This window comes from Oncorhynchus gorbuscha, linkage group LG05 (assembly GCF_021184085.1).
Source record: "Oncorhynchus gorbuscha isolate QuinsamMale2020 ecotype Even-year linkage group LG05, OgorEven_v1.0, whole genome shotgun sequence".
NCBI classification, from domain to species: domain Eukaryota; kingdom Metazoa; phylum Chordata; class Actinopteri; order Salmoniformes; family Salmonidae; genus Oncorhynchus; species Oncorhynchus gorbuscha.
In genome coordinates this window covers 66,228,298-66,244,599 of record NC_060177.1, presented here as the reverse complement: position 1 = coordinate 66,244,599, position 16,302 = coordinate 66,228,298, and the positions used below count along the sequence as shown (strand labels likewise).

Here is a 16,302-nt window from a genome sequence, read left to right as displayed (position 1 = left end):
AGTAATCAGCAGTCAATTACACATTTTATTTACAGGACTACTTTTCCCACAAATAATGGCAAGCAGAGAGAAAACCCCTATACTGTACAACACAAAATATAGGTTGAAATCACAAAAATAATACAAGCATCTACCTTTCAGCCTTTGTAAAAAAAAAAAAAAACACAATGATCTTAAAACCTTCCATCATGCCACAAGTAAGATGATATCTTCTCAGCTCCATACAATGACCAAAGCAGGTGGCAATGCATTTAGCAAGCTGTTAGAGTTGCAGGCAAAGGACAGGGAGAATCGAGGAGCTGACTCCTGGTCACCTCACACTCACAGTTGCTGAGATCAATCAGACACACCTGCAGGGCGCTGGAATATGGACATTAAAAAGAAGCGGCAAGGTCTTTTGTTCTGACTGTTTGATGTGTCTAGCTGTGCATCTGTTCCCCGAGGGGGCGGGCAGCGGGCTCAGGGGGCCTCCGGGCGGTCCATCAGAGACTTGATCCAGCTGGTACCATTGATGAGCTTGGTAGTGGCAATGATGTACTCTGTGCCACCATCCTCCATCTGAGACAGGAAGCGCAAGGCAGCAACTTCTGCGTAAGTCACCCCTCCCAGAAAGAACACCAGGGTGGTCCTGTTCTCCCCCTGCTGGCCTGTGGGACAGAAAACAGTCAAACAGGGTGAAGTTCACAGGGTGCACCACTCTCCAAGGGAGACTCAAGGAGAGTTGGGATATGCACTTTTTTTAAAATTTCACACACAAATATAAGCACCCACCAATGAATATTATTACTTAGCAGATTGTTTGTTTTGAAGTGAGGTTACTTTAACCTCAAACTGATATTAAACATGTAAACACACAAAGTAAGAGACAGCGCCTCGAGTCAACCCGCATCCACCCATGTCCCCACCCACACACTATTCTCTCAAACAAACTCCGCCCTCTTCCTGCTACAACAGGCTCGTCTATTGTCAGTCTTCCATTATCACCTTTCTAGAACAAAGATATGGCAGACATGTAAAAACAAGTCAACTGTCTAATACCCAAACTCACAGTTCTAATTAACACATTGCATGGTGTAAATAAAAGGCATCTCATTAAATTAATTATCCTCTTGTCAATGAGATGTCCAAACTGACCCTGTAGTCAGCAACGCACAGTTATAATGCTTAAGATGAGGATATTCAACTCCCTGGTCTCTGAAAGGTCAACGGTGCCTTTGCCTCTCCTCTTTCCTACACAAATACATGTACACAAACAATCACCCAAACAGACCCACACTTTAACGGTAATGTACAGTTTTGTTCACTGTCTACAATAAATCAACTGCTTGCTCGAAGACATTTGGCATGGCAGGGACAAAGCCAGCTCTTATCTACAGCCAGCAGATTACCACACAGGTCATCATTCACCCAGCCTTTCAATAGCTCAGCTTGTTGTGCAAGAGAGCAACCTGCTGCCTTGGTCTCCTGCTGTCCTTACGTTTCTTATGGAGACCAGCAGGCAGCTGTTGTCTCTCCTCGAAGTGTGGACCAGGGAGCATCTTCAGAACTTCCTCGATGCTGCGCCACCCGGGCCTGGCCAACACCTGGGTCAGACGGATGCTGAGAGGAGCATAACCACTGTACACATAGGAGATGTCATTGGGGTTCTGGAGGAAGATGACACATACACAAGCTGGGTATCAGTACATACAAATCCCACTCTCACAGTTGGAGAAAAAAAGTATGCACGTGAGTTTTGGTAAGGTTGTTACATTTGGTTAATGCTTTGAGTGTTTTTTCTCAACTTGCTTAACAAAAACAACCCAACTCCATTATTGTGCAAATACAAAGCAATGACCAAATTGTCACTGCAATAATAACAGTGTTATTACACAGGTGTAAGTGTTACCCTCCCCCTCCCAGACTACATGAGATTCATTCACCTGTTCGTTGGCATCCTCCATCCAGAGTTTGAGCGTCTTCCTGATGGTGGGGTAGTTATTCCTGGTGCTTGTCTGGGGCTTCAGAAGACCTGTCCTCTCCAGGTTGTTGAGGGTAAGCATGTGTTCATATCCATAGGTCTAGAGAAAACAGCACAGGTCAATCATGTTGCCACAGTAGCTCTCATCACATCTTCAAATGACCATCACTAGTATTAAAACACTGACTTATTGTAATGTAATCAGAAAAAAATGCACCTGCAGGATCTCTCTCTTGTAGTAGTCCAATATCTTCTGCTTGAGGCCATTGTTGCAGACTGACTGCATACAGACCAGCCGCAAGATTTTGATCAGAGGATCCTTCTGGGCAATACAGTCCTCAATATATGTGTTAACCTGGACAATGGGAACAAGGATCGGTTGGTCAGAAAGCCTAGACATGAGCACACACATACACACAGGGACCAAGCAAAACATTCTGTTTATAGTGAGGGCAGCGTCAAATATTATCAGAGCCAACCTCATCCACACTACAATCTACAAAGCATTGAAAACCTTGTGTACCTTGTCTGTGTCAACTCCAGTCATAAACTCCTGCTCCACTGTCAGGTTATCAAAGAAGGCCTCTGAGGCTGAATCAGAGTGAGAGAGAGAGAGAGAGAGAGAGAGAGAGAGAATATCCATTTACCTCTTTCAACAAGTATCAACAGTAGTCTTTCTCTAAATGATATGCCACACATTTGACCAAGTCAACTACATTAAATGTCACCAAGATCAGATTGTATCAGTTTTTTAGGGTGAAGGGCAGGAAGAAAGACAGATTAAGACAGAAGGATGGGATGAGGAATGGAGAGTTGTTAGTTGGACATGAAAGGAGAAGGAGTAAAGGCTGTTCTTCTCACTGGTGATGTCCTTAATGAGTTCAGCTATGGAGGTGTGATTGGCCAGCGAGCTCCGTGCTGCCTGCATGTGGGGCAGCTGGGACACAAACTGCTTTATCTCGCCAACTGTTTTGGCATTATGTCGCTCCTGCGAGACAAATCAACAAACTAACATTAACACTGGAAAAAAAGAGACTGTGTAGTGTTATGTACAGATGTGAAATGTGAGAGCCGGTTAATCCCCTAGGAAATTACAAAACATCTACTAACTAAACTCAATGTAAATATGTGGAAATGATTTCAGATTTCAGATTAAACATACAGTATGGAATGCTGCCATGTAGGCATAACAGTAGTAAGAAATGGTTTGTTGCCTAGAGAACAGCGGATGCTCTCACTGATATGCTCATTCATCAAACTAGAGAAAATTAACTTTGATTGGGAACAGGTCTGGGCAATACAGAAATGTAAAAATACATAAACTGAAACACCCACAGGTGTGGGACTTCAGTCTAATTATCACATGCAAAGCATCCAGTGACAGTTATGATGCCAAAAGTGTAGGCCTGTAGGTGATGCATAACAAATCATCAGTGGGAGATTACGCATGAACTAAACACAGTTGCTTTGATCTGCCACTCCTTTATCGTAAAAAGGGTGTTTAATGTCTTGATCGATAATACTAATTGTCAGTTGGCTTTACTTTTTGCCATTGGAAAACCACCTCCTGAAAAGTCTACCTGGCACATAGAAGGTAATCAATAAGAACACAAATTTATATGATTAGAAAAAACGGTAGCTGATGTAATTGAGCGGTCTGACATTAGGATTGATCTGAGATTGTAATCCCCAGTTTGTGAAGTGACATTTATAACATTAAAAAAGTGATTTGGATCAAATTAGACAGGAGTGGTAACAAGGAGTGTCTGTCTGTGTGCATGGATGAAGCCAACCTCAAAGGCAGCAGAGATGATCTTGGCCTTCTTGCTCAGTGCAGCCCCTATGGCATTGAAGTTTTTGTCCCGTATCTCAGCATACAGCTCCTCCGCTGAGTTGAGCTGCATCTTCTTGGGCTCCGTGGGCAGGTCTTTACCCACCTCACCCTGCTTCTTTTGGGCAGCAAACTTCTCCGGAGGCAACTTCGCATAACCTGTTTGCAGACGCATGCGCACAGAATAGATAAACAAGCACACAAAGGTCTAAAACCACATACACAAATCAACAGAGATCCCTCAAGATGTCTTTACGTCAATCAATGTGATTAAATATGTCTGTATTTAGCTTGCATTGTGTTTTCGTGCATTAACAGAGGCCCATCCTCACCGTTGGTGATTCCATAAACTTCGTCAATGAGGCCCTCATAGGTGAGCTGTGTGGCCAGAGGGGTAAGCAGGTCTATGTTGCGGTCCAGCAGCAGCAGTGAGTCAAACACAGGCAGGATCTGAGTCTGACTGCCAGCAAACTCCCTCTTCATCCTAAGCATCATATTAGCTACATGCTGCACATGGAGAAGAAATCAGGGTTTAATTTCTAACACAATTAAAGCATTAATTTACACTCTTCATAATCAGATTACTTTTATGAGTAACGGAGTAAAGTAGCATGTTACTTTTTCAAATTGGGTAATATTATTACAGTTGCTTTGTCAAACAACACGCTACTTTCAGAATCATATCTCTACCGGGCACGTGATTTCATGATCCGATCTCGACTTGTTTCCTCATTTAGTTCTCGAGCAAGTCGAGAATGGCTGCTTGGAGAAATGTCATCACAGCTGCTGGCCATAGAAACAGAGGGCACATCTCTGAAATTTGCCATCAATTGCTTCTGTGATAGCAAAGCCCATAGTTGGCTTTCCCATATAGTGACAAGTGTATACCCTCTATACATCTCTATGGGTCCATGTACGTGCGGTCTATAACCAGAACCTGTGGCTTAAGAGAAAGATTTTGAATGAAAAGATAGGAAATCTGTACAGATTTGCGAAAAGTGCAAATCAGTCCAAGAACAGCAATGACCCTGTGAAGATGCTGGAGAAAATAGGTACAAAAGTATCTATATCCACAGTAAAACAAGTCCTATATCGACATACCCTGAAAGGCCGCTCAGCAAGGAAGAAGCCACTCCTCCAAAACCGCCATAAAAAAGCCAGACTACGGTTTGCAACTGCAGATGGGGACAAAGATCGTAATTTTGGGAGAAATGTCCTCTGGTATGATGAAACAAAAATAGAACTGTTTGGCCATAATGATCATCGTTATGTTTGAAGGAAAATGGGAGAGGTTTGCAAGTCTAAGAACACCATCCCAACCGTGAAGCACGGGGGTGGCAGCATCATGTTGTGGGGGTATTTTGCTGCAGGAGGGACTGGTGCACTTCACAAAATAGATGGCATCATGAGGACTGAAAATTATGTGGATATATTGAAGAAACATCAAGACATCACTCAGGAAGTTAAAGCTTGGTCACAAACGGGTCTTCCAAATGGACAAGGACCCCAAGCATACTTCCAAAGTTGTGGCAAAATGGCTTAAGGACAACAAAGTCAAGGTATTGGAGTGGCCATCACAAAGCCCTGACCTCAACCCTATAGAACATTTGTAGGCAGAACTGAAAAAGTGTGTGCGAGCAAGGAGGCCTACAAACCTGACTCCATTACACCAGCTCTGTCAGGAGGAATGGGCCAAAATTCACCCAACTTATTGTTGAAGCTTGTGGAAGGCTACCCGAAAAGTTTGACCCAAGTAAAACAATGTAAAGGCAATGCTACCAAATACTATTTGAGTGTATGTAAACCCCTGACCCACTGGGAATGTGATGAAAGAAATAAAAGCTGAAATAAATAATTCTCCCTACTATTATTCTGACATTTCACATTCTTAAAATAAAGTGGTGATCCTAACTGACTTAAGACAGGGAACGTTTACTAGGATTAAATGTCAGGAATTGTGAAAAACGGAGTTTAAATGTATTTGGCTAAGGTGTATATAAACTTCCAACTGTACATTCAAGCAGCATATTAAACTGGGATAACATTGTAGTTTCCATCGGCAAGTACACAAACATTTGCCAGGGCATATTATTTATTTATAAATCTGATTAGCTTCCCACATCGCCATGTGAAATAATCAACTTCAAAATCACTTTACTGTTCAAACAGTAAACCAACAACATTGTAGCCTTATTAGAATCCCTCAAAAATGTTTTTGTTTAGAAGTCATTATTCTAGGCTATTTTGAAACGCAAAAACAGATTGTTTTTCTCCATGACTAAAAGTCATGACATTCTATTTTTAGCTGATATGAGAGTTAATACATTGACGCAGCATATCAAATTAGGATAATGTTGTTGGTACCGGCAAGTGTAAGAATATTTGCCAGGGTATATTTAATTATACATCTGATTATTTCACATGGCGATGTGGGAAGCTAATCAACTTCAAAATCCCTTCAACTTCAAGATTGCGGTCTTAGTTTAGCTTGGCATTAAATAAGTGGTCTATTTTGCATTGATAACCAAATATAATCTCAGTGACTCTTCAAACAATAAACCAATCAACATTGTAGCCTTATTAGAATCCCCCACAAATGTATTTTGTTAAGAAGTAATAACTACCTGATTGACTACCTAAAAACAGCCCCAAGCCCTGTCCTTTATTTTTCTCCATGAGCAGAAATGATTGCATTCTATTTTTAGCTGATATGGGAAGTAATATATTCAAGCAGCATATTAAACTGGGATAATGTAGGTTACACTAGCAGGTATAAGAATACTTGACAGGGCATATTATTTCATTATAAATCTGATTATTTCACATGGTGGAGATATAGGAAGCTAAAAGGCTAGCTTGCTGTCTTTTTAGCTAGCTAGCAAACTGCTATTGGAGTAGCTTATTACAAATGACCTCATTTGTTACAAATTACCTCATTTTGTGACTACCAGCCAACTGGTAGTCACAAAATGAGGTAATTTGTAACAAACCTAAACTTTCATTACATGTAGCTCACAAATACGCAGTTGGTTTTCATTGAAATTAGTTAACTGTGGTGATGAAGTTTCACACGTGAATTTTCTTTAATGACAAATGGAAGACAACAAGAAAATCTATGCTATCACACCCTTGTGTATGTTACTATTAGGGAGTCTAAAAACACATGGACCAGCGAGGGTATCATGTTACAGAAGGTGCGCGTTGTTCTGACTCCACCCATGAGCATGCACACGGGTAGATTATCTTTGGTAGAGTGTCTAGAAACCTTTACTAAGTAGCCTATCTTTGCTCGCCTTGCTCCCTTCGATAGTCAAACAGAGTTTTGATGAAAGTAATGCAAAGTAATATATCACGTTACTTTCCACACAAATTAATATTGTAGAGTAACGCTTTACTTTTGTTAAATGTAACGAGTAAAATGTAATATATTACTTTCCCAAATAACTAATACAAACACTGGCGCCAATATGGAATTCTAAACCTAATGAAGTCCCAAGTCGTTCCCAATACTCACCCGTGCACACTCCCCTTTCCCAAATATCTGGGGGATGGTCCCATACAGAGCCTGGAGAGTCATAAGGCCCTTGGCGGTGTGGTAAAGACTTGTCTGGTCACTTTCTAGATAGCATTCCTAAAGGAGCCAGGGCACACGGGTTATTACCCCATTATAATACAAATGATAGCTTTGTACCGGAGCCTAACTGGTCCTATACATACACTGGGACATGTGTAGTGTCTTTGTGCCTGTCCTAACCTACCCTGAAGGCCCCCTCAGACTCCATGGAGAGCAAGTCTCCATCATAAGGGATGAGGTCTAGGATGTACTCGTCTATGTTGATGAACGAGCCCAGGACGCCCTGCTCCTTCAGCCGCTGCTCACAGAGCATGCTCCGCCGGGGCACAAACAGGATGTGGAAGTCACGTGGGGAATGCATCTTATCCTCACTGCAAGAAAACACATTGAATACAAGAGATGCACTATAAGGGGGAAAGCAAAACCCATCCACACCCACATGCAATACTGGCTGCAGCATTACTCCAAAAACAAGGACAGTGTTTAACATAGGGATGTGTGACAAATGTAAAAATGTTCTTATGGTTTAAATAAATAAATAAAATTACATCAGAAAATTACGCCACGTTGGAACGCTAGGGGGCAATGCAGTTCAATGTACTGCAGTCCTGGCGACCTACCAGCTAGACCACATTCACCTTACCGCTATCCCCCATATACTCAAATCAAAGATGGTATTAAATGATGATTTATTCTTTTACAACCAAATCTCTATTTTTGACATAAATGTCATGTTTTTGAGAAACTTAGCCCAAACAGAAAATCAAATAATTTTATTTGTCACATACACATGGTTAGCAGATGTTAATGCGAGTGTAGCGAAATGCTTGTGCTTCTAGTTCCGACAATGCAGTAATAACCAACAAGTAATCTAGCTAACAATTCCAAAACTACTACCTTATAGACACAAGTGTAAGGGGATAAAGAATATGTACATAAAAATATATGAATGAGTGATGGTACAGAGCGGCATAGGCAAGATACAGTAGATGGTATTGAGTAAAGTATATACATATGAGATGAGTATGTAAACAAAGTGGCATAGTTAAAGTGGCTAGTGATACATGTATTACATAAGGATGCAGTAGATGATATAGAGTACAGTATATACGTATACATATGAGATGAATAATGTAGGGTATGTAAACATTATATTAGGTAGCATTGTTTAAAGTGGCTAGTGATATATTTTACATCATTACCCATCAATTCCCATTATTAAAGTGGCTGATGTTGAGTCAGTGTGTTGGCAGCCGCCACTCAATGTTAGTGGTGGCTGTTTAACAGTCTGATGGCCTTGAGATAGAAGCTGTTTTTCAGTCTCTCGGTCCCAGCTTTGATGCACCTTTACTGACCTCGCCTTCTGGATGATAGCGGGGTGAACAGGCAGTGGCTCGGGTGGTTGTTGTCCTTGATGATCTTTATGGCCTTCCTGTGACATCGGGTGGTGTAGGTGTCCTGGAGGGCAGGTAGTTTGCCCCCGGTGATGCGTTGTGCAGACCTCACTACCCTCTGGAGAGTCTTACTGTTGTGGGCGGAGCAGTTGCCGTACCAGGCGGTGATACAGCCCAACAGGATGCTCTCGATTGTGCATCTGTAGAAGTTTGAGTGCTTTTGGTGACAAGCCAAATTTCTTCAGCCTCCTGAGGTTGAAGAGGCGCTGCTGCGCCTTCTTCACGATGCTGTCTGTGTGGGTGGACCAATTCAGTTTGTCTGTGATGTGTACGCCGAGGAACTTCCTCATCCTCGTCCTCGTTGTGTAGTATGGGGGCCCCAAAAAACATGAACAAAGGCTTCAAAAACACCCAAATATGTCTATTAGAAACAGTGAGATAATGTGATGTTGACCTTTTTCTTCTTGTCCTTCTTTGGGATTGGGTTGGCGGATCGCATCCAACACCACCACCTACTGTACTGGAGTGTGAGGCCAGTTACGGCTTACCAACATCAAATCCTCTTCATTAGTCTTGTTCCTTCAAGAAAGTGAAATAGCGCCCTAGACACCACCTTCCTCCCCCTAATACACCACCCATTCCCCAACCCGGTCTAGCCTCCCTAACCCTTTCACACAATCTCTCCCCATCTACAGTACCAGTCAAAACACATCTCAACATCAACTATTCAGAGGAGACTGCGTGAATCAGGCCTTCATAGTCGAATTGCTGCAAATAAACCACTACTAAAGGACACAAATAAGAAGAAGAGATTTGCTTTGGCCAAGGAACATGAGCAATGGTCATTAGACCGGTGGAAATCTGACCTTTGGTCTGATGAGTCCAAATGTGAGATTTTTGGTTCCAACCGCCATGTCTTTGTGAGACGCAGAGTAGGTGAACGGATGATCTCTGCATATGTGGTTACCACCGTGTAGTATGGAGGAGGAAGTGTGATGTGTGGGAGTGCTTTGCTGGTTACACTGTCTGTGATTTATTTAGAATTCAAGGCACACTTAACCAGCATGGCTACCACAGAATTCTGCAGTGAAATATACCATCCCATCTGGTTTGTGCTTAGTGGGACTATCATTTGTTTTTCAACTGGACAATGACCTAACACACCTCCAGGCTGTGTAAGGGCTATTTGACCAAGAAGGAGAGTGATGGAGTGCTGCATCAGATGACCTGGCTTCCACAATTACCCACACTCAACCCAATTGAGATGGTTTGGGTTGAGTTGGACCACAGAGTGAAGGAAAAGCAGCCAACAAGTGCTCAGCATATATGGGAACTCATTCAAGACTGTTGGAAAATTATTCCAGGTGAAGTTGGTTGAGAGAATGCCAAGAGTGTGCAATGCTGTCTTCAAGGCAAATGGTGGCTACTTTGAAGAATCTAAAATATATTTTTATTTGTTTAACACTTTTTTGGTTGCTACATGATTCCATGTGTTATTTCATAGTTTTGATGTCTTCACTAGTATTCTACAATGTAGAGATTAGTAAAAAAGAAAAACCATTGAATGAGTAGGTGTCCAAACTTTTGACTGGTACTGTATACAGTGTTCGTCTATCCAACCCCCAATCACATCCTGCCACTGCCCTCATGAGGTTCAGCACCTTCCTACACTTAATTTCAATATGCCCAACATGTCTCTTCCAAGTAAGCCTCTCACTAAACCACATAACTAAATAATGCTTTTCAACTGATCACTGCCCGTACCTGCCCGCCCGTCCAGCATCACTACTTTGTACGGCTCCGACTTAGAATACGTGGATTACTACAAATACCTAGGTGTCTGGTTAGACTGTAAACTCTCCTTCCAGACTCACATTAAACATCTCCAATCCAAAATTAAATCTAGAATCGGCTTCCTATTTCACAACAAAGCATCCTTCACTCATGCTGCAAAACATACCCTTGTTAAACTGACCATCCTACCGATCCTCGATGATGTCATTTATAAAATAGCCTCCAACACTCTACTCAACAAATTGGATGTAGTCTATCACAGTGCCATCCGTTTTGTCACCAAAGCCCCATATACGACCCACAATTGCGACCTGTATGCCCTCGTTGGCTGGCCCCCGCTTCATACTCGTCGCCAAACCCACTGGCTCCAGGTCATCTACAAGTCTCTGCTAGGTAAAGCCCCGCCTTATCCCAGCTCACTGGTCACCATATCAGCACCCATTCGTAGCACGCGCTCCAGCAGGTATATCTCACTAGTCACCCCCAAAGCCAATTCCTGCTTTGGCCGCCTTTTATTCCAGTTCTCTGCTGCCAATGACTGGTACGAACTGCAAAAAAAATATATATATATTTTTTTTAAATCACTGAAGCTGGAGAGTCATATCTCCCTCACTAGCTTTAAGCACCAGCTTGTCAGAGCAGCTCACAGGTAACTGCACATACCCTTTCTGTAAACAGCCCATCCAACTACCTCATCCCCATAATGTATTTATTTATTTATCTTGCTGCTTTGCACCCCAGTATCTCTACTTGCACATTCATCTTCTGCACATCTACCATTCCAGTGTTTTGTCATCTATCATCAGGGTGAACAACACCAGACTAACCACACTTCCCTGAGGAGTACCATTGTCCACTTCAAACCGCATTGACAATTCTGACCCCAACCTCACCCGTATAACTCGATCGAACAGGAAGTCCATGATCCAGTTATACAGACATCCCCCAATGCACTCAACTTGATCAACAACCCTTCCCCCCACATGGTATCGTAAGCTTTCTCAATGTCAAAATACACAACACTCATCACCTCTTATTGTCAGGTTATTAGCCATCTCTGTACTAAATGTCACCAGGGCATCCATGGCAGACCTCCCTCTCCTGAACCTCTACTCTGTGCTACACTCATCAAACCCCTAACTTCCAAGAAATAAATCATCCTACTCACTATCATCTTTTCCCATCAACTTACATATGTTGGATGTCAGCACGATAGGCTGGGATCTTTACATAGTTTTACGAATGGCAACGTCTCCGCCCAGCAGGTATCACTGCAGTCCTACACATCTAATTAAACAACCCTAACACTGCTTCCAACACACTGTCCGGTGCATGCTGAAACATCACACATCCCATCTTCTCCAGGAGCAGTCCGCCCGCAGCCCCCCATGCTATTGTCATCCCAAACATAGAAAACTGCATCCATAGCTTCTCCTGACTCGCCTTTTTTCTTTAAAACATCTCTATGCTCCTTTAGCTTCCCTCCCTCTGACGCTCATCTAACAGGTGCTCACATCTATGAACCACTGCAAATGCAAAACCTATGACATTTGCCTTTTCTTTCCTTGACACAGCTGTGACGTTTCCTTCTACCAACACTGGAATTGCAGCATTTTTACCCTTCCCCATCATATTTTTGGGGGTCACTCTACCAATAGTGGATCAAAATTCCCGCCATGCCTCCCTTTTCGCTGTCTTAAATCGCTCTGGCCGTCGCACTCTTCTTTTGATTCTCCATGAGATTCCTTCCAGTCAATCCATTCCTTCCGTAGAGCTATATCCGTTTCCTGCACCACCTTTGAGCACTCATCTGTCCACCATGGCACCACCCTCCGTCTTCCTCCCCTGAACGGTCTCATTTGCAGCTGATATAATTACAGACGTTACTGCCTCGTCGCACACATCCATTGCACTCATCCACAGACCCCTCCATTGATAACTTTTGTCCTGTCCGCTCACACATGTACTTGAACATCTTCCAGTTAGCTTTCTCAAAGCACCACCTCATGTTATTGCCTCTACTCCACACACACACCCATATTTACATTAAGTCGAACTGGAAAATGATCACTCACTACTGTGGTTTCTCTCATCACTTACCATTTACACCTCCCTGCCACAGATACCAATGTCTTGTCTAAGGATGACGCTGTACTCCTCACCACATTGATTCTCATTCCCCTCCCATCATTAACACACTAATCATAAATTCTTCGACTATACTCCCATTGTTATCTTAATGCGTACTTACCCATATTTCTTTATGGGCGTTAAAAATACCACACCATATTACCTTCCTATCCCTACACGTCCTATCAATCCCTTCTACAGTTGAAGTCAGGAGATTACATGCTCCTTAGCCAAATACATTTAAAAACTCAGTTTTTCACAATTACTAATATTTAATTCTAGTAAAAATTCCCTGTCTTTAGGTAAGTTAGGATCACCACTTTATTTTAATAATGTGAAATGTCAGAATAATAGTAGAGATAATTATTTATTTCAGCTTTTATTTACCAAATACTAATTGAGTGTAGCATTGCCTTTAAATTGTTTTACTTGGGTCAAAAGATTTCGGGTAGCCTTCCACAAGCTTCAACAATAAGTTGGGTGAATTTTGGCCCATTCCTCTTTACAGAGCTGGAGTAATGGAGTCAGGTTTGTAGGTATCCTTGCTCGCACATGCTTTTTCTGTTCTGCCCACAAATTCTCGATAGGATTGAGGTCAAGGCTTTGTGATGGCCACTCCAATACCTTGACTTTGTTGTCCTTAAGCCATTTTGCCACAACTTTGGAAGTATGCTTGGGGTTATTGTCCATTTGGAAGACCCATTTGTGACCAAGCTTTAAGTTCCTGAGTGATGTCCTGAGATGTTGCTTCAATATATCCACATCATTTTCCTCCCTCATGATGGCATCTATTTTGTGAAGTGCACCAGTCCCTCCTACAGCAAAGCACCCACACAACATGATGCTGCCACCCCTGTGCTTCACTGTTGGGATGGTGTACTTTGGCTTGCAAGCCTCCCCAATTTTCCTCCAAACATAACAATGGTCATTATGGCCAAACAGTTCAATTTTTCTTCTCCATCAGACCTGAGGACATTTCTCCAAAAAGTACAATCTTTATCCCCATGTGCAGTTGCAAACCGTAGTCTAGCTTTTTTATGGCGGTTTTGGAGAAGTGGCTTCTTTCCTGCTGAGCGGCCTTTCAGGTTATGTCGATATAGGACTCGTTTTACTGTGGCTATAGATACTTTTGTACCTCTTTCCTCCAGCATCTTCACAAGGTCCTTTGCTGTTGTTTTGGAATTGATTTGCACTTTTCGCACCAAAGTATGTTCATCTCTAGGACACAGAACGCGTCTCCTTCCTGAGCGGTATGACAGCTGCGTGGTCCCATGGTGTTTATACTTGTGTACTATTGTTTGTACAGATGAACGTGGTACCTTCAGGCGTTTGGAAATTGCTCCCAAGGATGAACCAGACTTGTGGAGGTCTACCATTTTTTTCTGAGATCTTGGCTGATTTCTTTTGATTTTCCCATGATGTCAAGCAAAGAGGCACAGAGTTTGAAGGTAGGCCTTGAAATACATCCACAGGTACACCTCCAATTGACTCAAATGATGTCAATTAGCCTATGACATAATTTTATGGAATTTTCCAAGCTGTTTAAAGGGACAGTCAACTCAGTGTATGTAGACTTCTGACCCACTGGAATTGTGATACAGTAAATTATAAGTGAAATAATCTGTCTGTAAACAATTGTTGGAAAAATTACTTGTGTCATCCACAAAGTAGATGTCCTAACCTACTTGCCAAAACTATAGTTTGTTAACAAGACATTTGTGGAGTGGTTGAAAAACGAGTTTAATGACTCCAACCTAAGTGAATGTAAACTTCCGACTTCAACTGTGCTAGCATAAGAGCTTTGCAGGGGTTATAGAAATTAGCTATTACAATTGTTACTTCTTTTCCTACATATTTCTATCCCCACACATTCCAGTATCTCTAATACTTTGTATGTCATCCCCTCTTTAACAAACATAGCACAACCCCTCCCTGACACCTCCACTCTATCACACTGTACCAAACTGAGTCCCGGAATCACAAACTCCAGTTGAGGTTTGAGCCATGCCTCTTGTACACACACTACATCTGGTACTACCTCCATGTCATCTACAAACTTGTTAAACTCCTGCTCATTAGCGATTAAGCTTCTAGCGGTAAATTGATGGATTGCAAAAACCATACTAAATAGTTTGCTTCTGTAATTCCCAGGAAATCTTTGGCTGCGCATATCACCACATGCAGACTTTTTCTTAACCTGATCACTCATATTCATCACAATACACATGAACGCCAAGAAGTCAACCCTGTTAACCACCAACTGATGGACACATTCTGTAGAGACCCCAGTTTGTGCTACTCCCTCACCTCCCCCTGGGATGCTGACCTGATGACATTCTCAGCTATAATATCCATCAGTTCCAGTCTGGGACGAACAAAGAAGATTATATTTTTCACATCAGCAGCAGGAAGACGCCCCCCTTTGAGGGTGAACATCTTCTCCACCTCATGTTCCTGGAAGATAGAAAGAAGACAGATCTGTCAACAACCAGCTGGACATATTGCTATTGCTGTAATGTGCGCCTTTGAAAACACAACGATTCATTGTAGCCATTCTGTCAGACTAGCTTATAAAAAAGTCTACACACTGAAGTACACATTTGAGTCAGTCTTACCTTCAGCAAGGAATATTGTGCTATCAATCCAAAGGGTCCAGTCAGGTATTCATCCCACACAATAGCCTAAGGACAGTCAACAACAATACATTTTAGACACGAGTTCTAAAGTTGAAACTTAAATCGACTGCATCTATTTAGCTACTATGTGGATGATAGCCTAGAATGCTAGCTAGTGTTGAACAGACATTTCGGATTAAAACAAGATAAAAGGGTTTGTAATTTTTAAACGCTTTAATCCAGGCGTTTTACCTTGCTTCCTGCACATTTGTCCAAAAACTCACGGAGCTCCTTCCGCGCTGCTTTCCTCAAAATGTTTAAATTTACTCTTCCATAGGATAAGTGCGCAGACATTTTTGCTCTGACAGGAGGGAGTATCAGGTGATTGCCAGCGGGTGTGCATCATGTGACCCAACAGCGAACTTCTTTGAGCTATAATAAATATTCTGTCCAAAAGATGGCGCTATATCTCCACAATGAACACCCCAGTTATCCTGGAACTGTGAAGTCAGATGCCGAGAAAGGCATTTAGAGATGGGCGGTCCATTTAAAATGAATAAATAAATTAAAGACAACAAATCGAGGACAACGTGTGGCAATAGTATTAACGATATGCCTCTGACAACACGTTTTGTAGATGACCAGGGCAAGTTTGATGAAGCCTATAAAACACAGACATACAATGTGACCTTTTCATGGGGGGCAGAAACTTCATAATGCTACCCCGACCAGGAGGCGGATTGAGCATCCAATCAAATCAAATCAATTAAAATAAGTTTCAATGTTAAAAGTCTAGGCTATTGGAAAGTTTTTACTGAAAGTGTTTTGTCTACTTTCATGCAGCTAGTGTAGCCATTCAATTAAATTGTAAGTTGCAAGAAAAAATTTAGAACCAAGAAACCAAGACAAATCTAAAGTCGAACCAGGCAAGAGTCCACTTGAGCATCAATGGAAGCTACTTGGATGCAGGGGTCTTCTTCCCAGAGTACCAAGAGCTTCCACAG

The 16,302-nt window shown here is 42.1% G+C and overlaps 1 protein-coding gene across 2 annotated transcripts; it reads right to left on the bottom strand.

Moving 5' to 3' along the window:
- Positions 1 to 5: 5 nt before the first annotated feature.
- On the bottom strand, positions 6 to 15,688 carry LOC124036319 (vacuolar protein sorting-associated protein 33A-like). Of its 2 annotated transcripts, XM_046350749.1 has the most exons (13): positions 15,551 to 15,688; positions 15,299 to 15,364; positions 15,010 to 15,137; positions 7,550 to 7,736; positions 7,306 to 7,422; positions 4,124 to 4,298; positions 3,754 to 3,950; positions 2,822 to 2,948; positions 2,484 to 2,551; positions 2,178 to 2,315; positions 1,923 to 2,060; positions 1,478 to 1,646; positions 6 to 647 (listed from the first exon to the last, which is right to left on the bottom strand). In XM_046350749.1, the coding sequence occupies exons 1-13, from the start codon at positions 15,650 to 15,652 to the stop codon at positions 460 to 462; spliced, it is 1,800 nt and encodes a 599-aa protein (XP_046206705.1). In that variant the 5' UTR covers positions 15,653 to 15,688; the 3' UTR covers positions 6 to 459. The 2 variants fall into 2 exon arrangements, with proteins under 2 accessions (XP_046206705.1, XP_046206706.1); XM_046350750.1 differs by lacking the exons at positions 15,299 to 15,364; positions 15,551 to 15,688 and having other exon boundaries at positions 14,991 to 15,124.
- Between the last annotated feature and the right edge of the window lie 614 nt (positions 15,689 to 16,302).